The sequence below is a fragment of the Peromyscus leucopus genome, chromosome 9, assembly GCF_004664715.2.
Source record: "Peromyscus leucopus breed LL Stock chromosome 9, UCI_PerLeu_2.1, whole genome shotgun sequence".
Classification (NCBI taxonomy): Eukaryota; Metazoa; Chordata; class Mammalia; order Rodentia; family Cricetidae; genus Peromyscus; species Peromyscus leucopus.
The window spans coordinates 82,090,084-82,118,063 of NC_051070.1; the positions used below are offsets into that span (position 1 = coordinate 82,090,084).

General features: G+C 42.7%; 1 protein-coding gene and 1 long non-coding RNA gene across 3 annotated transcripts in view; both read right to left on the reverse strand.

Moving 5' to 3' along the window:
* The window catches only part of Vcl (vinculin), a 106,226-nt gene extending 93,184 nt beyond the window's left edge, over positions 1-13,042 (reverse strand). Inside the window, exon 1 of one of the 2 annotated variants that reach the window (XM_028879762.2) lies at positions 12,756-13,042. In XM_028879762.2, the coding sequence (XP_028735595.1) occupies positions 12,756-12,923 (168 nt within the window). In that variant the 5' untranslated portion in view covers positions 12,924-13,042. The remainder of the gene's footprint in view (positions 1-12,755) is intronic. The other variant, XM_028879761.2, reaches the window with a different exon arrangement.
* Positions 13,043-21,150: 8,108 nt separating this feature from the next.
* On the reverse strand, positions 21,151-26,281 carry LOC119088592. The gene is made up of 4 exons (XR_005092259.1): positions 26,240-26,281; positions 25,686-25,906; positions 25,243-25,323; positions 21,151-21,536 (listed from the first exon to the last, which is right to left on the reverse strand). It is a non-coding gene; the product is annotated as an uncharacterized LOC119088592 (long non-coding RNA).
* Between the last annotated feature and the right edge of the window lie 1,699 nt (positions 26,282-27,980).

Genomic DNA, 27,980 nt, shown 5'->3' on the forward strand with positions numbered 1-27,980 from the left:
CTGTGAGGAACACATTATCTCTACCTTTATTTTACAAAAGAGGATCATGCAAACTAGGAACTAAATAATTTCCTCAATGGTACCTAGCATCAAATAGCCAATGGTGGGTTTTGTCAGGGTGATTAAGGCTTATTTTACTTTTCATTATGTGTATATATGGGGGGGGGGATGTACGTCAGTGCAGGTACCTGCAGAGTCCAGAGGGCAGTAGCAGGTCCCCGAGAGCTGGAGTCACAGGGTTTTGAGCTGTCGACACAGGTGCTAGGAACCAAAGAACAGTCCTTGGCAAGAGCAGAAGACAGCCACTGAGCCGTCTCTCCAGCCCCAATGGTGGGTTTTAAACCCAAGGAGTTTGTCTTACCCACTAGACTCTGTTATCCTTCCTCCCCTGTTATCCTTCCTCCCCGAGATCATTACTATGATTCTACACTGATTTACCTCAAATCTATATCTAAAGTCTGATTGGCGTATTTGCTATTTGTTAACTCATACTCTATAGATGTATTCTACCAAGGTTGGCTATTCTGTTCATTTGAAAGGATCAAAATTCATTGAGAAATCCAAATCCATGTCTTTTTTTTTTTTTTTTTTTTTTAATACTTACATATTCTCTATAAACCTATGATGGGCCAAGGCAGGATTATCTCCATATGCACACTGGGATTGTGCCTGGAATTTACTCAACATGAATTGGATGGCTGCAGTGCATGCAATGATGTATATATCTTAAATATCCTAGCATTGTTCACAATACCCAATAATGTAACAGCTACAGTTTAGTAAATAATGATAATATTTGGGAAGAATTATATAATAGAAGTTTAAGTGGTGTTGGTATAGATTTTTTTTTTTTTTTGTACAATTCATTAGCCCAGTTTTACATCTTTATTTTATTGAGACCAAGTCTTACGTAGCACTGGACAGCCTGGAACTCTCTATGTAGACCAGGGTGGCCTTGACCTTAGAGATCCTTTGGTCTCTGCCTCCAGAGAATGGAATGAAAGATGTGCACCACCACACCCAGCTTCCCCCTACCTTTTATTTTAACTGTATAAATAAAAACATATTTTCCACCTGGCAAACAATGAGTATTCCAGGGTGTGGACAGAAAGAAGGCTAAAAACATTGGGAAAGTAGATAATAGAGGCCCATCAACTTTCAACTCTAACAGGCATGTCATTTTTCTTGCCTCACAGAAAGCTTACTTGTGGGAATAATTTATGCTTAGTTCCAAAGAAGGAATGGCTTTAACCTGGATGGTGACCAGCTGTGCCAAGAACTGCAGCAAATTCAGCTTTCCTCTTGAAAGTCACTCAAGTGGAAATTTTATCAGTGGGAAGTTCTCTAAGGGCCAATGACTCTATTCTCTGCCCCCCAGTGAGTCTCCAAACACTGTTAGTTCTCATTTTCAGCTCTGACTCTGCACACACATACACAGCCCACACTCACACCAACCCAAGGAAAGCCTTACTTCTCACAGAAGTAACAACAGATTTTTTGGAATCAAAAGTTCAAAATCTGTATCCAATATAATATAACATCATTTATTAGTTCTTTTCTCTTTGTGGTCACACAGGCATTTGGAATAGAATGGCATTGACATTTGAGGACAGAACAAGAGAACCACCAAGCCTTCCAATAGAAACAAGAGACCGAAAGCTATCCTCATCATGAAATAACCCAACACAACTCCGGAAATACCAAAGAACAACACACTTAAGGAGGGACTACTAATACTAAGTCCTTGTCCTCAAGAAACCACAATCTAAAGGGAGATACACTCAAGGGAAGTGGGGAAGCAAGAGAAGAAAAACTTCAATAAATCAATCATCCAGGACTGATGGCCCAGCATCCAAAGGTCAAAATTTACAGTTTTACCAAGGGAAAGAAGCCAATGCACTTCTCATTTCCTATGTCTGTCAAGGTCCCCTTGCACTCAGCACCCTATCGTCTATATATCATCTCTGCATGTAATGCACACGTTTAAACAAATGTCATCAATGAGTCTCTGGCAGCATGTCTTGAAAAGAACGTCAATACAGAAGGTCTCTCAGGATCTAGCTGCTAATTCTGAAGTTATTTAATTGTACACTGACTGGAAGAGCAGATAGGTAACTATAGCATAACTTCCTATACCGCATTTGGAAGACAAAGTCTCCAGAGCGTTCTAAGTAACTGGGTCTCCACTCGTTTCTTTGGATTTTTTATTTTTAAGACATAGTCTCACTATGTAGCTCTGGCTGATTTGGAACCTTCTGTGTAGACCAGGCCTGCCTTTGCCTCGCATGTGCCAGAATTAAGGTGTACATCGCTACAGCCAGCTGTCACTACAAATTTATTAGCAGGACAGTGCATTAGAGGCAGTTCATGTTTTTGTCTACACTTCTCAGTTAATGGTAAAAAATTATAAAAATAGGGTACAAGCATATATAATATATTACCCATATTTAGAATAACACAGATGATCTGGAATAGAGAAAAGGTGACCAAGAGTGAGTGAAAAACCACCAAAGCTGGGCAGTGGGGGGCACATGCCTTTAATCCCAGCACTCTGGACACAAAGGCAGGTGGATCTCTGTGAGTTCAAGGCCAGCCTGGTCTACAGAGCAAGTTCCAGGACAGCCAGGTCTGTTACACAGAGAAACCCTGTCTTGAAAAACCAAAAAAAAAAAAAAAAAAAACTCAAGTTCAGAAAGCCTGAAAAACAGTAAGAAACACGGAGAAATGAATAGATGGGCTAAATTTTCCATAGTGAAAATATAATTTGAACCAGGAATGGTGGTGCATTCCTGTGATTCTAGTATTCAGGGTGGCAGAGCCACGAGGATTTTGAGTTCAGGGACAGCCTGTGTTACATAGTAAAATACTGTCTCCAAAAATATAATTTGCAACAAGGAAAGTTTTAGCTAAGTGTCCTGGCTTAGGACTGTGCTCCCAGAACTCAGGAGGGTTATCCGTTGAAGGTCATCATGAGACTAGCCCAAGCTATAAGAGACTGAAACAGGAAAAGAGATGAGATCTTGAGTTCAAGGCCAGCCTGGACTACAGAGCCAGTTCAAGGAAGCTCAAACCACAAAACAAAAACAATGTTTAAGAAAGGTGTGGGAGGGGCGCACGACACCCAAGGAGAAATGTGTTTTCTTCTAGTCCTACCCATAACTCCTACAAGAAGGCTTATGCTTAGAAAAGGGTTAGATTTACCCGAGAGGAAACATTACCTGACTGAACACAGAGCTTCATTCTAAAGACACAAGGTCAGCTTCTCTCTGAAAACTCCCACTTACAGACTGCTACTTCTTTTGGTAGCACGCAAATGCTGGTTTTAGCTCCTGAAATGCTGAGAGAAACTGGTATATTAAAGGAAGAAGTTCTCTTTAAAAGCTTTCACTTGTCCTGTATGATGATAGCCTTGTTGAGATCTTGAAATACACAATACTGAGTCATATAAGTTGAGATAAAGTGTGTTTATTATACACACAGAGAGAGACCCACTGACAACACAAGGTTTAATAAAAAGGTTGGACTTGAATCAGCCAGAAAGCAAAGTAGCAGCCGATCAACTCGAAACCTCTGTCTTGCCATATGGTTCAAGGAAATACAGCTCTTTAACGCGGAATCCGTGACTCATAGCACGAGGCTGCGCTGTAACCAGTGGGGCTCCAAATAATAGAGGAACACCTGGTCTAAATCGTTAAATTTTTTAAAGGCACTCCCAAAAAGAGAATGCAAGATCCCCTGCCTCTTCCAGATAGGAGGCAGAGTCTTGAGCTATGAATTTAGTAAGTGGCCTGCATAGTTGAGATGACTCCTAAACAGAGAAACCACAACTCAAAATAGCCTGAACACTTTTGTTATCTCACACAATGGGCAGTTTGCCATCCACTCCTCCCTCAGTGCATATTTGACCTGTGTTAGCCAGAGCCATTATAAATTTGTGACGCTTCAAATCTGGCTATACCAGATGTTTGAAAGCTAGGGACCAGAAGTATCAACTGTACATTGATTCCTAACATTGTACACATTAAAATGAATGATATGCAGATTCACTGAAATTTTAAAGATTTGTACTGTAAGCCTATGACCAGAACAGACACAGCCCTCCCTAAAAGCTACTGGGGAAGACAACCACCGAAGATGAGTATCACACCAGAGCATACACATGATCCACTATACTGCAGTATACAGATAACGTGGATAGTCCACCTGCCCTTCCCTAAAGGTGCAGCATATCACTAGGAACCTGGCAAAAGACTTGTGTTTTTAACATATGTACTTCTTTTTTATTAATCTGACAGTTAAGGTGGAGAGTGAATATGGCAGTCAAAAAAACAGCTTGTGCCGGGCGGTGGTGGCGCACGCCTTTAATCCCAGCACTCGGGAGGCAGAGCCAGGCGGATCTCTGCGAGTTCGAGGCCAGCCTGGGCTACCAAGTGAGTTCCAGGAAAGGCGCAAAGCTACACAGAGAAACCCTGTCTCGAAAAACCAAAAAAAAAAAAAAAAAAAAAAAAAAAAACAGCTTGTAGGAATCAGCTCTCTCCTTCCACCATGTAGGTTCCAGGGATCAAATTTGTCAGGTTTGGCAACAAACACCTTTACTTGCTAAGCCATCCTGCTGGCCCTGAGCTTTTAAATGATTGCCCTCTCAGTATACATATGTATGTGTGTATGCGTGTATATGTATATGTACACACACATTTATACATGTATAAATGATCAATGGTTAAACAAACACATAAAATAAACAGGCTGCTTTATTTTTATTTATTTTTAGATTTATTTTATTTGTATGAGTTTTTGACTACATGTATGCATGTGTGGTACATGTGTGCCTGGTACTCATGGAGGTCAGATTCCTGGAACTGGAGTTATGAATGACTGACAGCCACCATGTGAACCAAACCCAAGACCTCTCTGAGTGCAGCAAGTGCTCTTAACCATTGAGCCATCTCTATGGGCCCTAGGCTGCTCTATTTTTAAGCAAACAGACAAGATGTGCTGTATTAATACCCAAGTGAACCCTATCTCTATAAAGGTAGGGTTTATGACCACCCTTTCTTCATTAATAATGGGGGTGGGGAGGGCCAAGCTAAAGCTTGCTGTGTCTATTTCGAATTATATCAATGCTATTTACATAACAACTAACTTCCTACTTTGTAGATAGATATAAACAAACATTTAAGTTGGGGTTCCATTAAAATTACAAAGATAGTTGCAGAAATACACACAATTTCCAGAAACCTTCTGTTCTCTCAGATACATGAGTGTTAATGTTATGAGAATAAAATTCACATCTGTCCCATTCTGAAAAGTCTCTTTTGATCTGGGACAAAGTTTTTCAAATGAAACTTCATGATCTTCCAAAGAATATACAAATTTATTTCAAATACTACCTAGTTCTAACAGGCTTCAAGCTAAGCAACCAGATATATGGCTTTTTTAAGGCTGACCTGCACCTGTTCTTGGTTTCTTGAGAAAGAAAGGGGAGGGAAGAAAGGGAAGTGGCGGACAGGCTGTGAGACTGAGGCGTGGCTATACACGACAACGCACATCCCATCACTCTCTATACAAACCGGTCACGGAGGCCACGCCAGAGCCGGACTCCACAGACACTGCGGCCAGGCCCAGGACAAATGGGAACTTGGGACTAACAGCATCCTTGTTGCTTCCAGTTCTAGGTGGAAATTCCCCACTGATACCTAACAATTCTGAGCTAAGCACTTGAGCAACAGTGGAGTGATAAATCCAAAGGATCTGGAGTAAGAGAACAAGGGCCTGGGTCCAGGCTACCAGCTGTCAGGAAGCTACTTGATTTCTCTAAACTTCAGTTCCTGTCTATAAGACAAGGACCTTACAACATCTACCCACAGGACCGTTACAGGATCACCAACACGAGGGTCTTTCACGGGCACTACAGAGGGGACTCAATGGGTCAGGTGCTGTCTGCGTAAGCATGAAGAGCTGGTCTCCGACCCCCACCATCCACGGACAAAGCTGTGCCCTGATGGGTCCATCCGTGACCCCAGCACTAGAGAGTGAAGACAGGCACATGTGCTGGTCAACAGCGAGCCAGCCTGGTGAACCTGTAAGCTCCAGGTCAATGAGAGCCTCTGTCTGTCTCAAAAAATAAGGTGGAAAAGCAGTTGAGAAAGGCATGCCAACCTCAACCTCTGGCCTCCACACATGCACACACAGGAAAGAGCACAACACATATGCACGCAGGCTTAGGCTGACTCTCACGCACTCGCTTACACACACACCCAAAACACAAAATATTTCATGAAGTATAAATGGTTATACAAACATCCTTTTTTACTTTAATAACTGCCCTGCTTCATTTTTAAAATTAGGGAATATACAAAAAACATATTAAGAAAGGGCTCGCCCACAGGCCTGTCACTCAGACGTTGTTACTCCCTGAACTGAGATAAATTTAATACCAACCAGACGAAACTAAGTTCAGATGTTAATACAGATAACGGCAAGGGACAAAATTAATTACTGATCTCTTTTTTAAAGAGCAAAGCAGACTTTCCCATCTATCAGCCTAAAGTGAAGACAATGCTACTATTTATCCCAGGACTGGTCCCAGGAACTTATGATATATGGGTAAGGCACATAAAAGTCAAGGCCACAAAAACCTCCCAAAATAAATATTTCATGAGTCTGAGGAACAGTTACAACACATGACCACAGATGCAAAGGGAGATGAAGTATCAGAAGCCCCATTAATAAAACTGACGTGACTGTAATGGTCACATCAAAGACGGACAGCTTGCCGTAAGCCACTTCTGTGAGAGAAGAGAAAGAAAAATTTATATATGCTGCTGTAAGATGGGCAGCCTGGGCCTCTGACTTTTTCACACTGTGTACCAAATCCCATCCTTCTTAGAACTTGTCCTTCCTTTTAATTCCCGATTCCCACCCTTCCCTCCTCTACCTCCTCTCCTTTGCTTTACTAATGCGCTGGACTTGCTTTTTGTGTTTAAAATGGCTTCCATACAATGGACTATTATTTAACAATCAAAAAAGAAGAAGAAGAAGAAAGTTCTGAGACATACTACACTATGGATGAACCTTGAAAAGAACTATGCAAAGTGAAGGAGAGCCGGACATAAAAACCACATGCTGTATGATTCCATTTACATGAACTGTCCAGAAGAAGCAAATGCAGGAGCTGGGAGAGAAAAGGCGTCATGGAGGTAAAACTATAAAGGAGAGAGTCCTGCAAGTCGGGGTGTGGTTTCTTTCTGAGTAGTCCAAATTGTTCCAAAAGAGGGCAAATGGGAATGTGGGGGCAAGAAACGGTTATAAGGGAGGAAGATATGATCAAATATACACACATAGGAAGTATAAAGAAAACCATAATTATGTATAGCATGTGCTAATAAAAATCTTAAATAAATCATTCTAAAGTTAGATTGTGGCAACAGTTGTACAACAATATTACAAAAAGCAATTAATTGCACACCTTACATGGGTGAACTGTAGAGTATGGGAATGGTATCTCAATAATACTGTTCAAAAACATGGTCTTATTTAGGATCCTGGGCAGAGAAGAAGACATAGCCAGGTATGGTAGTGTATATCAGAATCACAACAGCTGGGAGGCAAAGAGAAGATCACAAGTTCAAGTCCAACCAGGGATACACAGAAGCTCAAAGTCATCTAGAGCTCCACAGTGAATCCTTGTCTCAATCAATAGATTTTTTTTTTTTAGGTGAACCATGGGAGATTAATAACTCCACAGTTAAAGCACTTGCTGCACAAGTGAGAGATCAGTAATTCACCACAGAACCTATATAAATGATAGGTGGGTGTGGCAGCCTGCGTGTAACTCCAGCATTGGAGAGCAAGAGACAGGTACTCCTCTGAGAAGCATGCTGGCTAGAAACTAGCCCTATCAGTGAGCTCTGGGTTTGAGAGACCCTGCCACAATGAGGTGCAAGGACAACTGAGGATGATTCCCAACATCAGTCTTGGATTTCCAAATGCAAAGCCACATATAGCCACAGAGTGTAACCACACACATGAAACATGCATACACACACACATACACACACAAAATAATTGAAGAAAAACATCTTTTTAAAATTTCCAGCCAACCTCCTCAAGTTTGGAATAAAAATAACAACTCAGGGACTAGAGAGATGGCTCAAGAGTTAAGAGCACTGGCTGCTTTTCTAGAGGACCCAAATTTGAGTCCCAGCACCCACATGGCAGCTCAAAACTGTCAGCAACTCCAGTTCCAGGGAATTTAACTCCCTCACACATATATGCACATAAAATAAAAATAAATAAATCACTCTTAAAAGAGAGAGAGAGAGACCTGTGAACAAGTATTAAAACTACACTGTAGCCGAGCAGTGGAAGTGCACGCCTTTAATCGTAGCGCTTGGGGAGGCAGAGATGGGCGGATCTCTGAGTTCGAGGCCAGCCAGGTCTACAGAGTGAGTTCCAGGAACAGCTAGAGCTACACAGAAAGACCCTGTCTCAAAAAATAAAAAAATTTAAAAAAAAAAAACACAACTCAGTTGCTAAATACACAGTGACCAAGCTACTATGCTTCAGACTACCAGACCTGGGCATGGTGGCACACATCTTTAATTCCAGTTGATATTGGAGAGGGAGAGGCAGGCAGAGCTGTGAGTTCTAGGCCAGCCAGACTACATTGTAAAACCTTGTCCAAAAAAAAAAAAAAAAAAAGATACAGGAACTCCAAATCCAAATGAGTCCTGCTCCCCCAAAAGCAATTCAAACACCAGCAATGTGGCACCAGTAAAAGGTCCCTCAACCCCCAATAACCAAAAGTTCATTCAAATCAAACATGTAATAAATTGGAATTGTTCTGGTCATGACTGACCATGCTGCATGCAGCAACTTCATCATAGTTTTGGTTCTGAACATACAATATGCACATTTTGCACTGTGACCTGACTGAAACACCTCCACTCAGATTCAGAACTACCATTAGTTGTGAACTGCAGTGTTTTTACTGTACACAAAAGGTTTTTTTGCACTTCTAGAAGTATAATGGCTTAATTACAGAAAGCAAAGACTTCTCATATTTTCTTACCGCCATTCCCAAGTATGTATCAAATTAGTATGTCTTTAGATTATAATATATTCAGATGTTTGGTTTTTTTAAAATGCTGTTTAAGTTGCTGACAAGTTGCATATAAAAAAGAAAATCATTACATGGAATTTTGGCTTGGAACTACAACAGGATTTCCAACAATTTCCAAAATGGCCCTTATACATAGTTCTGCCACTTTGTACTACATATTTATGAGAAGCAGAGTTCTCGCAACTGCCGATTATAAAATCACAATACGCATCAACTCTGAAAAACACTGAAGATGCTCTGTATTGCTGAAGTATTGAGTATTTAGCCAAGATTCAATTTCTACATGTAAATAAATAAGCATAAATATCTTATTACTAGGCAAATTTACTTGCATCTTTAATTAATGATAAAATTCTATTTATACCAAATAAATGTTTTAAAATAAACTTATGATCTTATTAGCAAATGTTTATTTTATATGCCTATTTGATATATCTATTTACCTGAGGTTGAATAAAAATTTCTCAGGCCAAAAAGAATCAAGAGTAGGAAAAGTTTAAGCAGCTCTGTCTTAGACCACGGAAGACATGCCAAGTAGCTCAAGGAATGTCCATTACACTCAACATACATTTTATTGACCAAAACAAGACTAATGTGGCACACATATGTAAATAATCTGGAATTTCCAAAGAGAAGCATTTTAATAAGAACATAACCTCCCAAAGTAATTTCCGAGAGACACTCTGATCATATGGATTTTGAAACGTTTGATCAAAACTTAGTTTCATTATTTTATAGAAACAGCATGGGTTTTGCAAGTTCAGGGTTCTATGATCCAGCTATCATTATTTTTCTACTACTTTTAAAGTTAATTCCTTTTCCATTTCTGGATCAGGATTTAAAGCCTGGGCCTTAATTTCTTCAAGCCCTAGGAGCCTCCTAATTCATCTCTCCACATAGTTCCTCTTCTTTTAACCCTCTATTTACTGAGCTATCTGTGTGTCAATGCTGAGGGCTGGAACTGGGAAACAGAAAAAAACAAAATGTTCCCACTTAGACTGTGTTTTCTAGACAGGAGTTAGCAACTTGAGATATGTACAGGATCCACACATTTCAGAAAAACAGTTGGGCTTGAAGATGGTGGCGCACACCTTTAACCCCAGCACTCAGGAGGCAGAGGCAGGTGGATCTCTGTGAGTTCGAGGCCAGCCTGGACTTCCAAGTGAGTTCCAGGAAAAGGCACAAAGCTACACAGAGAAACCCTGTCTCGAAAAACCAAAAAAAAAAAAAAGAAAGAAAGAAAAGAAAAAGAGTTGGCATTAAGAATTCAAAACAATGGATGGGCCCTCTGGCCTCCCTAGAACCCACATGTTATCCTCACACACCATCCTCCCCCTCCCCTCCCCCTCAATTTGTACATCTTGTGGGATAGGACCTTCTGCTAAACTATCCATATGCCATGCATGCACTGACTTCAAGTCCAATTTCACTCCAACTTGCCTTCCAACCTGCAATCAAGACAATCTACCTAGTAAAACCTGGTAGTACCTTTGTTTGTGACTGTTTATCAGCCCAATCCTTCCCAATTTCTAATTAAACTTCAAATACCTTTAGTAGGTGTTGGGAAGTATGTAACTACATGTAACTCTTTTTCATCTTGTATCTGCCCTTGTTTCTTTTCTATGTCTCATGACTATGGCCATCATAACTACCTATGGAGCTGCTTAAAATATATATATATATATATATATTATACACACATACACACACACACACACACACACACACACACACACACACACACAACACCTTAGCCCTGAAGAGCTTTCCGTAAGTCTGTGTGATGGGAACTGGACATCTTTACATCTAAAAAGCCCCACTGGTGATTCTCACGAATACTCTGAGAGCCATTGATTTATTACAATGTTCTTTATACAACACACATTCAATGCTTATTAATTCATGGCATGGAAGCTCATAAATAACTTTTCTCTAAATAGCCTAACCAGCTATCATCAACCCCTTGACTACACTAGCTGTGTTCCAAGTGCAACATGTGGTTTTAAGATTCCGCTTCCTCAAGTACTACATGGAGGGACACCATTACCTTGTCTCTTTACATTGTTTCCCATTTGTTGAAAAACCGGAGGCCTGGAATGCAGCCATGTCAAGACAACACTACACAAGAATGTACTCTGAGTCTGAGACTAAAATGAGTTACAAAGTGAACAAGAACCAGATAGGCAGACTGAATGGATACATGCTCCTGCCCAACAGTTTCCTACTTATCTGTACAGAACAGGAATTTGGTCTGAGGTCCATCCCTCCTCTTTGCCCTTGTCCCACCCCCACCCCCGACCCCTGCCCCCCAACCCCCGACCCCAGCTTCCTAGCTACCATTCTCCTGAAATGCTTGACACAGTCCCAGGCCCCTGAAGGCTCGGGAGGGTGTTAAGTGCACTAAAGTCCTGTAATCAGATAAATAACACAAGCCCCACCCGACTGACAGGAACCTCTCAACTGCCCCGACACACCACGGACACAGCTCAGTTCCGAAGCACTATGAACTTTTCCTGAGTTGTTCTCCACGGGCAACAGCGGTCTGAGTCACACCCAGCCTAGAGCAAGTGTGACATGAGCCAGGGGACAGTTAAGGAACTAGTCTCTCTATCTCTTTTCCCACATCAGAAGTGGGCTGCACCCCAGTGGTTACAAGTGTGGGCTACAAAGATCAGCGGAGGGCCGGTGGCCGGCAGGATAGTGTAGACTGAGAAAGGACGCCCCAGCCTTCCCTCTGGCAGGGGCTGCGGATCCCAGATTCCACAGGCCTCTCACAGCAGCTCCATCTTGCTTCCTGCCAGAAGGAGGGACAGAGGAGGCGGCCCCCCGAAACTGGAAAGGCCCCCAGTGGGAGGAAGCCGTTTGACAGCAAGTAAAGCTGGGTGGAAAGCTTCACAGGAGGACTAAAATGAATGGCTATGGGGTCCGGCAGGAAGAAAAGCAGAACTCCTGGTTATGAATTACTGCATAAAGGTGTTAGAGTGCCGGAGGCGTGAGCGAAATGCCCCGGAGGGAAGGAGGCGGCGGCGGAGACCGGAGGAAGCCAAGTAATTGGGGGGAAATGTCAGAGAGCAGGAGTCCTGGGGAGGTCTGGGCAGGTGAGCCTCAGGGGGATAGAAGTACTAGAAAGGTGAGCGGCCGGGGAAAATAAGAATCCTTTGAAGGAAAGGCAGGGAGTCCGTAGAACCCACCCACAGGCTGGATAGGAGAGGCCTAAAAAGGAGCTGAGAGCAAGGTAGTCAACGCGAGGGACGTGAGCCTGCCCAGGGGAGGGACCGTCAGACAACCTAACAACTATCACTTCTGGGGAACCCACTTCGGGCACACACACACACGCCAGGCACTTTACAAATAAAAGCTCGCTGACTCTTCCCAACACAGCCCCGAGGCAGGATTTCTGATGACTGCCCCCATTTTATAGACGAGGAAACTGAGGCCCCGACAGGCTCGGTGGCTTGCTCAAGGTCACAGCCTAGAGAAATGAGCATTCGAAACCACAGCACCAGCTCTGGGGAGCCCACCCCGCGCAGAGCCACAGGCAAGGCAGCCTACGAATGCAAGCAACGAGGCGGACCGGGACCCTGGGGAGGTCTCCCGGCTGCGCTCCAGTCCCAGGCCCGGCCGCGCTCACCCGGACGAGGTTGCTGACGGCCGCCTGCACGGCGGCCACAGGCGCGGTGAGGTCAGGAATGGCTTTGCCGTCCACCTCGCCCTCCTCGTGCATGATCACCAGGTGCGAGATCTGCTGCGCCACCGGCTCCAGGATGCTCTCGATCGTGCGCGTGTGAAACACCGGCATCGCGGCGGCTAGCGGGGCGGCGAACCGCGGGCGACGGGAAACTGGGATCGGCGGGGCCGGGAGCCGGCAAGGGAGAGACTGACTCGGAGCGGCGACTGGAGTCCGGGCTTCCCTCGGCGTAACCAGCCCCACGGGCGCCCCGCCCTCTCACGTCGCCGCGCCCAATGGCCACGCCGCTCAGGCCCCGACTGCGGCTCCGATTGGCCCTCCTTCGAGGAGCCCCGCCCACCAGGGGGGGCCGCCCCGCCAAAGTCCCGCCCCGCCCCCATTCCCAAGGGAGGGGCCTGGGATCGGGGCTGCGCCGCAGGGATTGCGCCCGGATTCCCGAACCCTCTCGCGGGGCGCTCCTTATAAGGGCATGGTGGGAGCGGAGCGTGCGGCCGCCGCCGGCCGGCCCCGCCCCTCGGGGCCGCCTCCCGCCTCCGAGTGGCGGAGCTCCGCCCCTCCGCAGGATCACCTCAGCGGGGCGGGATCTCCTCACCTCCGGCAGCGCTGGAGTCTGGGGAGACCCCGCTACCCGCGAGTCTCCCCGCCGCCGGGACACTCAACTTTCCCTTCACGAGAACGCAGTCAAAACCCTCTTCTGCCTCCTCCCCGGAATTCAGGAGAACGTAAAGGATCCAGACACCAAAAATACACCAAGAAACGGGGGTATCCCTTGATTGACACGGCGGACTCCCAGGGACCCCCAGACTGTCACAGTCCTTTGGTGTGGGGCACTTTCTAGACCTCTGCGTACGCGGTCACTTGCAAATATATATATTTTCTAAAATAAATGAGAACGTTTTCTTAGAACCAGAGATCTAATGGAAATTACCTGGTAATCCTTCACTGTGGAGAAATAGAGGTCTACCTCGTTCTGTTTCAGTGGCTGTGGTGGTCCGTCCCTGCAGATCAACTACGATCTGGTTCTCTTGGTAAAGTGTTTGCCCGGCCTACGCAAAGCCCTAGGTTTGATTCCCAGCACTACATAAAATCAGACGTGATAGCGCAGCCTGTATAACCAGCAATAGGGAGGTGGGTTAGGTGTTCAAGGTCATCCTCAGCTAGAGAGCAAGTTTGAGGCCAGCCTGGACTATCTGAGACCCTGAGTAGGAGGGGGAGTTGGGAAGGGGGGTGTTCTTTTTTGGATTATGATGAGCATCTGTCTGTAGTTAGAGCAGTACCCCAGAGGTTGGCGTAGGAGGGTCATTTGAGGAAGGAGTTACAGGCCAGTCTGGACAACAAGACCAACAGGAACCCCATCTCAAAAAGAAAACAAAAAATAAAGTGAAAATGCAAAATTGTGTGCATTTTACAAGTTGATAAATAGGGCCAAATTGCCCAAGCCTTTCACCACATTTAAGACATCTGCATGTCTTCCTAACCTCAAATTCTCTTGCCTAAGCTTCCTCTTTCTGAGGGAGAACACTTAACCGTCAAATAAAAGATCCTCAAGTCAAAGAAAACTATTTCTCGGGATCTCACATTTTGCAGAAGACCAAGCCACATGTTGTCTTGTCCACAGCTTGTCTTTTAAAGCTATTTTTGTCTAGCATTGTATGCCCCTGTCTCTGCTGTGTCTGTTGCCAGGCCTTGAACTTTCTCTTGAGGCGGGGATGAGTTCAGTTGGTAGAGAGTACTTGTCTACCACACACAAAGCTTTGGATCAATCCCTAGCATCACATAAACAGGGCATGGCAGGAAACAGGGCTTAGCACCCAGGAAACACAAACAAGAGAATCAGAAGTTCAAGGTCTTCCTCAGCTAGCTTCCAAGTTTGATGCCAGCCTGAGCTACATGAGCCCTGCCTCAAAAGCAAAACAGGCCGGGTAGTGCCTTTGATCCTAACACTTGGGAGGCAGAGGCAGGTGGATCTCTGTGAATTCGAGGCCAGCATGGCCTACAGAGTGAGTTCCAGGACAGTCAGGACTGCTTCATAGAGAAACCTTGTCTCGAAAAACCAAGAAAAAAAAAAAAAAAAACAAAAACAACCTACCTTAATAAGTAACCTGAGGAACTTGAGAAAGTGTATAAGAACACATAGAGGCTCATCCACACTTGAAGAGGCTCTGTCTCCAACTGAAACAAGTTCATTCTGGACAGAAAGGAGCTCATGTCTACTTACCTTCTGATAAGAACTTCCCGGACCATGCAACTTCAGACCTCTTTCTGTGGAGTCTCTAAATTCATTGTGTCTTACTTATTAATGACCTATCTCCTGGACAGAGGGACAGTGTTGTAGCATATTATTTTAAGGTGTGTTACTTTCGTTTATGCTCTGGAACTTTTGTTTAATGATGGAAAGATGTTTGATTAAATAAAATTCACCTGTGGTCAGGAGGCTGAGTCAGCAACTAGCTGACAGGAAGTGGTAGGGAGGAGCCAGGTGGAGAAGGGTTTTTAAGGAGGGTCCAGGGGGAGAGCAGGGAGAGGTGAGGTACTTGCTATTCAGCCTCTCTGAAGAGCAGAATTCCACCTTGAATCCTGAGTTCTTTAGAGGGACAGAGGTTTAGTAAAGTTCCCTTCATAGCTTTGCAAGAGTCGGAGCCTGAGGGAACAGAATTCACTCTGCCTACAGCCCTTAGGGCCTAACTGCTGCTGGTTGAGGTGGAGATGCTGATTCAGACAGCCATGGCCTAAAAGGCAGCAACAATTAAATAAAAGGATAGCTTTGGGGTAACTACAAATCTTCCCAGAACTTGGGGACTCCTGCATTTCACTAACTTAACAATTCTGCTAGCTGCTAGGAAGAATTCAAGGCAGGCATTTCCCATTTCCCACAGGCCTCCTTCCTTCAGCCCACAGCAAATGAGTGATCTTCAAGGGTATGAAAACATCTGCTGAGACACACTCAATAATTTACCCACATTGAATCCATCCTATGACATGCCGTGGCATCGCTACCATTTGGGAACAGCTACGATTGTGCTTCATCCCTAGACACTGGACCTTAACCACGGTAGGGCAGATGGCAATGATGACTGGGCCAAACCAGGGAAACGGAGGCTGGCCAGGGCCAAGGGACGGGCGAGCCAGCAGCTGAAAACCTGACCAAGACAGGTGACAGAAGGCTCAGCTGTCCCATTAGAATTCTTTTCTATATGACAGACTGGAAGATAAAATTTAAAATAAGGACAGCCAGCACCAGCATGAAGTGCTTCTGAGTGCGGTTAGGTCACACTGCATGCCCAATAATCATGCTGAGTCACGTAGCTGTTACTGGGTCTGACCATTACTGACTTTTAGCAAGTCAATAGCTCCCCAGAAATACCCTTTCCTTACAGAAGTTCATCAGAACTGATGTAAAGGGGCTGGGGAGATGACCACATGATTAGGATCACTGGCTGCTCTTCAGAGGACCCAGCATCCTCCTGGCAGCTCAGCGTCATCTGTCACTCCAGCTCCAGGGGCTCCAGTACCTACTTCTGCTTTCTAAAGCCACTACATGCATGCAAGTAGTACACAGACATACATGCAGACAAAACGCTCATATATGTAAAACAATAAAATAAAAAATCATTAATATAAAATTTTTTGTCAAGTCCTACAACATGCTGTAATGGTTTGAATGACAATGCCCTCCCCATAGGCTCATATATTTGAATAATTAGTCCCCAGTTGGTGGAACTGTTTGGGAAGGTGTCTTAGGGTTTCTATGGCTTCAACAAAACACCATGACCAAAAGGCAAGCTGGAGAGGAAGGGGTTTATTTGGCTTATACTTCAGCCTCGCTATTGATCACGGAAGGAAGTCAGGACAGGAACTCAAGCAGGGCAGGATCCCGGAGGCAGGAGCTGATGCAGAGGCCATGGAGGGGATCTGCTTACTGACTTGCTTTCCACGGCTTGCTCAGCTCACCTTCTTATAGAACCCAGGACCAGCAGCCCAGGGACGGCTCCACCCACTATGGGCTGGGCACTAATTGAGAAAATGCCTTAGAGCTGGATCTCACTGAAGCACTTCCACAATTGAGATGCCTTCCTCTGATGCCTCTAACTTGTGTCAAGTTGACACACAAAGCCACCCAGTACAGAAGGATTAGGGGATGTGGCCTTGTTGGAGAAGGTGTGTCACTGGGGGTGGGCTTTGAGGCTTCAAAAGTCTGTGCTATTGCCAGTTAGTGCTCGATCATGCTCTCCTGTGCTCCTGCATTCTCTCTCTCCCTCCCCCATCACACTCACACACACACACACACACACACACACACACACACACCACACGCTTGTGGACCAGGTGTAAGCTCTGGCTACTGCTCCAGTGCTGCCATGCTCCTCACTATGATAATCATGAATTAACCCTCTGGAACCCTGGGCCCCCAAATTTAATGCTTTTTTTTTTTATATACATTACTTGGGCCACAGTGTTTTGTCACGGGGTAGAAAAGTAACTGAGACAGATGGCAAAGGTATTTTCTTTGCATATTGCTCTGTATAAGGAACAGTAATATGTGGATAATAAAACTGTATTTATTTTTCTTTTTAAAAAATTAATTTCTATCTGGGCGGTGGTGGCACACGTCTTTAATCCCAGCACTCAGGAGGCAGAGACAGGTGGATCCCTGTGAGTTCGAGGCCAGCCTGGTCTACAGAGCGAGATCCAGGACAGGCACCAAAATTACACAGAGAAACCCTGTCTTGAAAAAAAAAAGACAAAAAAAATTGATTTCTGTTGCATTTATTTATGTATATGTATGGTGGAAGAACTGATACATAAATTTATTCTTGCCACAGCACACATTTGAAAGTCAGAGAGCAGCCTGCTAAAGTCAGTTCTCTCCTTTACCATGTGGATCCCAGGGACTGAACTCAGGTCACGAGCTTTGGTGAAAGGCGCCTTTCCCGGCTCAGTCATCTTGCGTGCCAGTATACACTTTTTCTATGAACTCTACTGCTCCCCACAACACTTTGCTGATGGAATACTTACGCACAGTTCAATGTATTCCTTTATTCTACATATTTCCTGCAAGTCTGCAGGAAAATTCAGAGGCTTGAATATGTATTATTCTTACCTGTAACATATCCCTGCCTCCAATTTTGTTATACAAATTACTCATTACTGGCCATATTAACTTCCTAAGATACCACTTTCCGAAGTCCTTCGCTCCCCTTCATTTCCATCGGTGTCCACGGCTGTTCTCCCCACATTCACGTGCACCCTCTAACATCTTTCTTGATACTTAATACATGCTATCACCAATGCCTTGCAGAGTCTGGGCCCAGATCAGCCTTACTACCTCTGCTTCCCAAACTAGACACAATACAGATAGGTTAAACAGCACAAAGACAGAAATTCAGACTCATTGGTGTTCAAACTGCAAGGCCAGCTTCACAGTCTAACCAAGGTACAGCTCTCATAAGCGGCTTGTCTTCTCTCTGAAGTAAAAACGAGACAATGCCACAACCTTCATAGACTGTACAGTGAAATAATTTACAAAAAGAGTCCAGGAGGGCAGAGAATGTTTCTCAGTTGGCAGAGAGCTTGCCTACCATACATGATTTCCTGAGTTTGACCCAGAGTCCCACATAAATCAAGTACGGTGGCCCATGCCTGTAATCCCAGAACTCTGGAGATGGCAGTAGGAGGATTAGAAGTTCAAAGTCATCTTCTACAGCACAGTGAGTTCAAGGCCAGCCTGGGCTACATGAGACCCTGTCTAAAAACAAACAATAAAGGGTCCAGGAAAAAATTCAGGAAAAGAGAGCTGTTATTATTATTACTGGAGCAATCACAAAGAAGCATATTCACAGAATCCAAAACTTCCTGGTAGAGTTTTACTTTAAGAGTTTTGTCCTGACTTTTCCACCTAAAGTTTTATATATATCTTGTGAATTATGGTAGGCAAAATTCTAAGATATCTTCCATCCCCAAGAATAAAGCCGAACTTTCCCTTGCTAGTCCAAGAGACTATATGTTGCTCAAATTCCAGGTAGGAGATCACCATCCACCTCTGGATAAGAATCTGAGGGGCAGCGGAATGAATAATGTTTGGTTAGGCTGGCCTGAGAGCACATTCCAGAATGAGCAAGTCTGAAGGAGGGCCATATTCCAGGTCAGTGCTTAAGTTAGTCAGACTCAAGTGAATGTTCGTGCAACTCCAAGATAAAGATGTGAAAGTAGATTTCCACAAGATTGTAACTTTCAGATGTCAAGGACTGTGTTGCAACTGCTCCTAATTGTGGCGAGCTCAACTTACCCTTTACTGTATAATTTGTCTAAAGACCACTGATGATAGGGAACATTGTAAGATACGTTAAATTTTATCATTTTTAAGTTATAAATAATTAGAAAAGTTTTTGGTGGCAACAATTATATTCCATACTGCTCTATAGCACAGAAAATCTTTTCTTTGAAGTCCATAGCAATTCTGAGGTATGTGGAAAACAGGAAGTGTAACTTTTGTATGCAGGTTGAGAAATTGAGACATAGCAACTATCAACTGTGAACACAGTTTGTGAAAATTCTGGTCAAGACTAGAGTTCTATATTTAGCCAAGACATTCAGTTTCTCTCTGAGTTTTTATACTTAGCTTGTGATTAGATTTTGTACTGTTATATGTCAACTATGTGTCTAAGACTTTAGATGCTTCCAATATAACACTCCAATATAGTTTGTACACAAATGAATCAACATACAAGTTCACACACACACACATGCATACATACTGACTGCATTTCCCACCTTACCTCAGATAAACCTCCTTTTTCTATCTAGACCACCCCACATTGCCACATATCCTCACACAGTGGCTTGGTTAGTAACTCTTCTTTCCTCTCCCCAATGCTAACACATACAGTAAGCCCTGCCCTCCATCCCCACCCCAAACCACAAACTTCCTCTATCACTTTGAAAAAAACAATGTGGCTTTTTCTTTTCTTGACCATTTTTTTTTAATTCTATGTGCATTCAAGTCATTTTCAGTCTTATACATGTGACAATTGTCTCACACCTTTTAATTGTACTTAAAATTTTTTTAAGATTTATTTTTATTATTGTATGTATGTATCTATGTGTACCTGTGTGTGGCTTTGTGCATATGAGTGACCATGTCATTCAGAAGAGGCAGTTAGATCCCCTGGAGCTGAAGTTACAGGAGGTTGTGAGCTGCTGGACTTGGGTGTTGGGAATCAAACTGTTGTCTTCTGAAAGAGCAGTACATGCTCTTGCCTCTGAGTCATTTCCCTAGGCTCTGCACTGCAGTCTTGTGTATTGCATGAGAAAAGTATAAAGAAGGCTATTAACATCATGTAAAAATCCAATTCCTAGAACCAACTGCTGTTGATATTTTAGTATATTCTCTTTTAATCCTTTTTCTGTTCATATGTATATGTATGCTCAATTTTTCATCTCATATATTTTTTCACTGGGATGATTTATATACCATAAAATCTAACCCTTAAAAGTATCATGTTCAGTTTTCATTCCTGATGTCTTCATCTTAACATCACTATATCAAGAACATATGTCCATAATATTGAATAGTTTTTAAAATATTGTATTTTTGGACAGGGTCTCATGTAAACCAGGTTGGTCACAACATCACTTTATAGTTGAGGATGATTTTGAACTTAACTTCTGCTTCTACCTCTCAGGTGCTGGAATTACAGGAATGCACCAACATGATTAACTCAAAAACTTGAATTATATATAATATATTATATATGTATATATAAAAGATTGATTATACATATAACATTCAAAGTATATAAAAATAATTTAATAATGTCCTACTGTTGGACATTTGGATTGTCTCTAGATTTTTACTATTCCAAATAATACTCTTAAATATATTTGTAAGGCCGGGCGGTGGTGGCGCACGCCTTTAATCCCAGCACTCGGGAGGCAGAGGCAGGCGGATCTCTGTGAGTTCGAGGCCAGCCTGGGCTACCAAGTGAGTTCCAGGAAAAGGCGCAAATCTACACAGAGAAACCCTGTCTCAAAAAAAAAAAAAAAAATATATATATATATATATATATATATATATATATATATATATATATATTTGTAAATTTGGATGGGAGAGATGGCTCAATGGTTAAGAGCACTGGCTGCTCTTGCAGAAAACCTGGGTTCAGTTCCCAGCACCCATTGGTGGCTCACAACTGTCTGTAACTCCAGTTCCAGGAGAGCTGATGCTGTTTTCTGACTTTCACATGAATCAGGCACATATGTGGTACACATACATACATACATACATACATATATATATATATATATATGCAGGCAAAATACTCATACACATTAAAAATTTTAATTATAAGATTTATTTTTAAAGGCTTTGAAGTGTTATTTAACACATTATTATTGTGAGAAAGACAAACTGCGTTGGCTGTCTACTCAGTATAAATTCTCTCTTTGATCTTTATCTTATGGAATCCAGTATTGTTTAGAGATATATTAGTTATCTACTTCTGAGTATAAGTCAGTCCTAAACAAGAATCCTTTACAGCTGTCATGGCTTCTGTAGTTCAGGAATTTGCAAGTGGATTGACTGGCTTGTTCTCAGAGCCTGTCATGAGATTGCAGTAAGATATACCTGTCCACAGCAGGGGTTGTCACCAAAGACAGGAACACAGCTCCACACCACACCAGCAACTTCTGGGGCTCCTTTCAGAGAGCTCCACCTAGGCAAAACTGAGATTTGTGGCTTTAACAGAAAAAATAATTTCAGAGCAAGACAAATACAAAGCAAAATCTACAAAGTGAGTTCCAGACAGCCAAAGCTACACAGAAAAACCCTGTCTTGAAAAACCAATAAATAAATGAATGAATACATACATACATACATACATACATACATACATACATAGGGGTGCTCCAAGAGAGAGCAAAGCACATGAACAGTGTGGACTTCTTTAGGAGTCGCAGTAAGGTTTCCTTACAGTGGGTATATATGGAGTTTTGGGAGGCCCTCTAGTTACATCTCGAACAGCTGATAATAAAGCATTCGTTTCTTTCTAAAAGATTTTTTAAATTATGTGTATGTGTGTTTGTCTATGTGAGGGTATGTATACCCATGAGGTGCATGCAGGTGTTCTTGGCAGCTGGATAGCTTCAGATCCCCTGTAACTAGAGTTATAGGTGGTTCTGAGCCTCCTGCTGTGGGTAAGTAGAGCCCAGGTCATCTGCAAGAGTAATAAGAGCTATTGAGCCAGCAGGGCGGTGGTGGTGCACGCCTTTAATCCCAGCACTCAGGAGGCAGAGGCAGGCAGATCTCTGTGAGTTCGAGGCCAGCCTGGGCTACAAGAGTGAGTTCCAGGAAAGGTGCAAAGCTACACAGAGAAACTCTGTCTCGAAAAAACAAACAAACAAACAAACAAAGCTATTGAGCCATCTCACCAACATCCCCCACACCACCTTTTCTTTAGAGTCAAGGTCTCACTATGTCCCAGCTGGTCTGGAACTTGCTGAGTAGAACAAGCTGGCCTTGAAGAACACACAGGACACAGAGATCTTACTGCTTCTACTTCCTAAGTGCTGGGATTAAAGACATGCACTGTAGTTGAAGTTTTTCTTTTCTTTTCTTTTTTCTTTTTTTAACCCTTGGCGGGCCTGTCACCCAGCTCCCAAATTAATACACAGAGACTTACTCTTACCTATGAATGCCCTGCCTTAGTTTGGCTTGTTTCTAGCCAGCTTTTCTAACTTAAATTATCCCATTTCCCTTTAACTACATTTTGCCTCTGGGCTTTTTACCTATCTTTATTCTATATATCTTGCTTTCCTTCTTACCCCATGGCTGGCTGCGTGGCTGGATGGCTGGTCCCTGGCATCCTCCCTCCTCTCTCGAGCCTAGATTTCTTCTCTTATTTATCCTCTCTGCCTGCAACTTCATCTGTTTCCCTCTCCTGCCTCACTATTGGCCATTCAGCTCTTTATTAGACCAATCAGGTGGCTTAGGTAGGCAAAGTAACACAGTTTCACAGAGTTAAACAAATGCAACATAAAAGAATGCAACACATCTTTGCATCATTAAATAAATATTCCACAGTATAAATGAATGTAACACATCTTAAACTAATATTCCACAATAATGCACCACTATACCTGGCCCAAAATATTTATTCTTATTCTATGTATATATGTATTTTGTATACATTTATGTATGTGCAGCATGTGCATGCATGCCTGGTGCCTTTAGAGGCCAGAAGGATCCCCTGGAACTGGAGTGACTGATGTTTGTGAGCCACCATGTAAGTGCTGGGAACTGAACCCAGATCCTCAAGGGAGCAACAAGCACTCTTATCTCTAATCCATCTCTCTAGCTCCTCTTTTTAACATTGCCAAGGGGTATAATTCATAAATATGTTAAAAGTTAAAGAATTTGTCTCAGTAAACAAAGTTGGAAGGTGGATTTATGAGGGGCATCATTTGGGTCTAGGGAAGATGAGTGGTACGAACATAAATTTATACATTGTTTTGACTCTAAGAAAGCGCGGCCTAATTGCTGGTCATTGGGAATACATCATTCGGCCCTAAGCACAATTTGTTTATTGTCTTGGACAAGACGTCTTTTGAAAACTATGCATCGATTCTGTGGGCCAGTCAGTCCTTGTCAGTGGAGTCGGAAGCGTTTGGCCTTTCTCAGCAGTGAAAGCCGATCAAGGCCCTCTCTCCCTCGGTGCTGTAATTGCCACTCTTTCCACCCTGCCTCAGAGGAATCTCCAGTGCTTCTCCACTTACATGACTCAGACCTGGCCCAAGGAAACTAGGAGAGCTGGAAGCTTGAACAAATGGAAACTTTCTCTCTTTCTTTCTTTCTTTTTTTTTAATTTACTTTTAACCACGTGTTGGTGGCACATACCTTTAATCCCAGCACTTGGGAAACAGAGGCAGGTGGGTCTCTGAGTTTAAGGACAACCTGGTCTACAGAGAGATTTCCAGTACAGCAAGGAATACATAAAAGAAACCCTGTCTCACCCCCTTCAAAAATATTTTTATTTTTTTAAATTATGTGTAAGTATGTGTACATGAGCACTGGTATCCACAGAGGTTCTGGCCTGGAGCCAGAGATACAGGCAGTCATGAACCACTTCGTATGGTTTCTAGGAATTGAACTCAGGTCTTCTGAAGGGGCAGTATGTGCTCTTAATCAGTGGTCCATCTCCTCAGCCTCTACTCTCTCTGTTTCTATGTGGGCTCTCCACATCGCCTGAAGCACAGGCACTCACTTGCAACAGCCTGGTTTATGTTTGTATTTTCTATTTTTTATATTTATTTTTGTTTTTTTGAGACAGAGTTTCTCAATACAACCCTGGCTGTCCTGGAATTAGCTCTGTAGACCAGGCTGGTCTCAAACTCACAGAGATCTGTCTGTCTCTGACTCCCAAGTGCTAGGGTTAAAAGCATGTGCTACTACTGCCTGGCAAAAAGCCTGGTTTATTATATGGGGCTCAAAACTCCAAAAACACATCAGGAACTAGTCAGATGCTCTATCACCTTTCCCAGAAAAGTATTACAAGCCTAAGTCATACATAGTTCTGCCCCAGATTCCAGAAGAGGAGACATAGACCCCACTCCTTAATGGAAAAGTATTAATTTCATGTCATAAGATGAATATTTTGAAAATGCAACCTGTAGGAGGGAAATATGCTTAAAAAGGGGGGCAGGGTAGACCCACACCTAGCTCTAATGAGTGAATTAATGTGTCTAAATTTGCCCCTAGATATCCACTCAAATGTTCTTTCTTCTTCAGAACCTGGCAAACTATACTAAATTACTCAGGCTTCTCTGCAGGTAGGGTAGTGGGGTGCCAAATTCTGTCCAGTTCAGCTGAGACCAACGCTAAGCAAAGCATTAGCTCTCTGAGTGCAGGTATTGCTGCTTCCTGAGGCACAGGCATTCAGGTGTTCTCTTTCTCTTCATGTCTGGGGTTAGAATGGAGAGCATCTCCATTTAGCGTTTGTGATGGAATGCCTAGGGTTTAGAGAAACACCACAAGGAACTTAAACTTACAGGCTAGAGGGGGGGGATATATTTTTCATCTGCTGGGGCAGAAGGCATGAGGGCAGGCAGTGGGACTGAGAAGTATATCAAAACAAAACATAACCACACACATACACTAACAAATGAATAAACAAAATCAAAATGGCAACCAACACTGACTAAAATTGATCCTCTGAGTCTTGAGTTATCACATATTTAGCCAAAATTTAATTTTTATATAAAAATGAACAAGTATATGCATCTCATTAGCATGTAAATTTGCTTTCAACTTTAATAAATGGTAAATTTTTATATATATCAGAGCACTGTCTTTTTAGTTTTATGTAAACTTGACACAAACCAGAGTCATTTGGGGAAGGAACCTCAACTGAGAAAGTGTGCCCACCAGACTGACCTGCAGACAAGCCTCTGGAGAATTTTCTTGTCTGATGATTGATGTGTAAGCACCGCCACTCCTGGGCTGGTGGTCCTGGTGCTGTAAGAAAGTAGATGAGCAAGCCATGAGAAACAATCCAGTAAACAGTGTTCCTCCATGGCCTTAGCTTCAGTTCCTGCCTTCAGGTTCCTGCCTTAAGTTTCTGCCCTGATTTCCTTCAGTGAAGGACTGTGATGTTGAAATATAAACAAAATAAGCCCTTTCCTCCCCAAGTTACTAATGGTCATGGTATTTTATCACAGCAATGGAAACTCCAACTGAGACAGTCTTAAGGTACATTTATTTATTATCAGTAAATATTTGTATCTGTATACCTATTTTAATATACCTGTGTATTAGGTGTAAAGGAGTCTCAAATAGAAAAAGTTTAAGAAGCCCTGGATATAGGCATAGACACATACATTAGAGATGTGAGATGAGGAGGCAGGTGAGTCCTCTTAGCTGTGGTAATACGTTCAGCTGTTTTCATTACTCAGTCAATTACAGTCCTAAGGTATTAAGTAGGAAATTCCAGAAATAATTTACAAGTTTGAAGCTGTGTGCTCTTCTTAGTAGAATGATAAAATCTTGTATCTTCCTGCTCCTCCTGCAATGACTCATCCCTTTGTCCACTGTATCCACACTGTAAATGATATCCATCCATTAGTCACTTAGTCATCTCAGTTATCAACAATCACATTGCTTGTGTTCAAATAACCTTTATTTTATTTAACACACAAAAGTAGTCATATTGGTAATTCAGATATACCAAAGAGAACTATAATGTACTACTACCTGTGGAAAGGTATAAGTTCCTGACTTAACAAGAAAAGAAAAAAGTTGATATACTGAGGTTGCTAATATACAGTGAGAACTAACCTTTGACCAGTGAAATTATGAAGAAGGAAAAACAAATTCATGCTAGTTTTACTGTCACACTCCAGACTGCAAATGTTAAAAGTGTGTAAGTGCTTACCTTAGTTAGGGTTTCTACTGCTGTGAAGAGACTCCATGACCACGGCCATTCTTATAAAGGAAAACACTTAATTGGGGCTGGCTTACAGTTTCAAAGGTTTAGTCCATTATCTTCACGGCAGCGTGCAGGCAGACAGGGTGCTAGAGGAAAAGCTGAGAGTCTTACATCAGGATCCACAGGCAGCAGAAGCAACTCTATGTCACATTGGGCATAGCTTGAGCATAGGAGACTCAAAACCCACCCCCACAGTGACACACTTCCTCCAACAAGGCCACACCTACTTCAACATGGCCACACCTCCTAATAGTGCCACTCCCTGTGGGCCATTTTCTTTCAGACTACCACAGTGCTTACTAAAGATGGAAAACTCATTACATTTGTGCATGGAGAACATGAACAATGTGTTCCAACTGATGTTGGCCAGAAAGCATTGTGCCTGTATGAAGATTTCAGCCAGCCATCTCCTGAAATGAATGATGCTTCTGTAGTGATGTTGTCCAAGTGGAGCAGTTACATGGATTCAGAAATAGATTGGATGGGAAATATATTTTTTAACTTCTTTAAAGGGTACATGTGCTAATGGATAAACTGCTGCCGCATTTCTAGAAGTTGAAGAAGTTGGTTAAGAGAAGGAATAACGCCCAAAGCAAGATGTCAGTTATGATAATTCCTCTGGAAGATGCCCAGTTGTGCCTACATTTAGGTGCAAAGGGGGCACCAGGTTGCAGAGCGTGGAAAGGCAGATCAACTCTGGTACTTTGTGGTAGTGCTGTGCCACAAATGATTACGTGAAGAGTCATGTGTGCCAGTGAAGAATCCACACACACTCAAATACAGACAAACCAGTGAAGAATCCACACACACCCAAATACAGACAAACCAAAATCTCATCAGAGAGCGAATGTGTTCATATAGCTTTTATTACAGCATATTGATTATTCCATCTTATTAGTAGTAATTATTAATCTCTTAACTGTGCCTAATTTACAGGTTACATTTTTGATGGATATGTATATACTTTATTTTTAAAAAGCATATTAGATGTAAGATTCAGTGATGTGACGCCTCCAACTGAGGATCTGAAAACATCCCCGGCAGATAAAAAAAGACTCATAAAATAAGGATTTGGTACAGAGGATTATGGAGACAGGTTAGTACTGTAAGTTGGCAAGCTGGTGATCTAGGAAGTGACTAGTTCCAACCTGAAGGCCAACAGGCCAAAGTGAAGGAAGAATTGATATTTCAATTCAAGTCTGAAAACAGGGGGGAAAAAAAGGCCACTTTGGAAGCTAGCAGGAGGGACTAACTAACTACTTCATTACCCTTTTTGTTACAGTCAGGTCTCTGATTAGCTGAATTGAAGCTCAATGCGAATTAGGGAGGACAATCTTTATGGAATCTAGCAATTTATATGTTAGTCTAAACCAAGATCATCTTCACAGAAACAACCAGAACGTCTGACCAAATGTCTGAGGTACCCACAACCCAGCCTAATTGACACAAAATTAGCCATATCACCAAGCAAAGAAATCTTTCCTATGGTTTCAGACCGTTTGACCTGATTCTTTTTTCATGTGCAAGCAAAAGAGACTTCAATGATAATATTTACTGCTTTAGAAGTATACATGTATATATCTTTTTACATATTTATTGGATCCTTTGAAAATTATAAACTCATATTAGCATAACTAACATTTTCATAAAAAAAAAAAAAAAAGTGAATCCCCCAAAGTACCTAAGG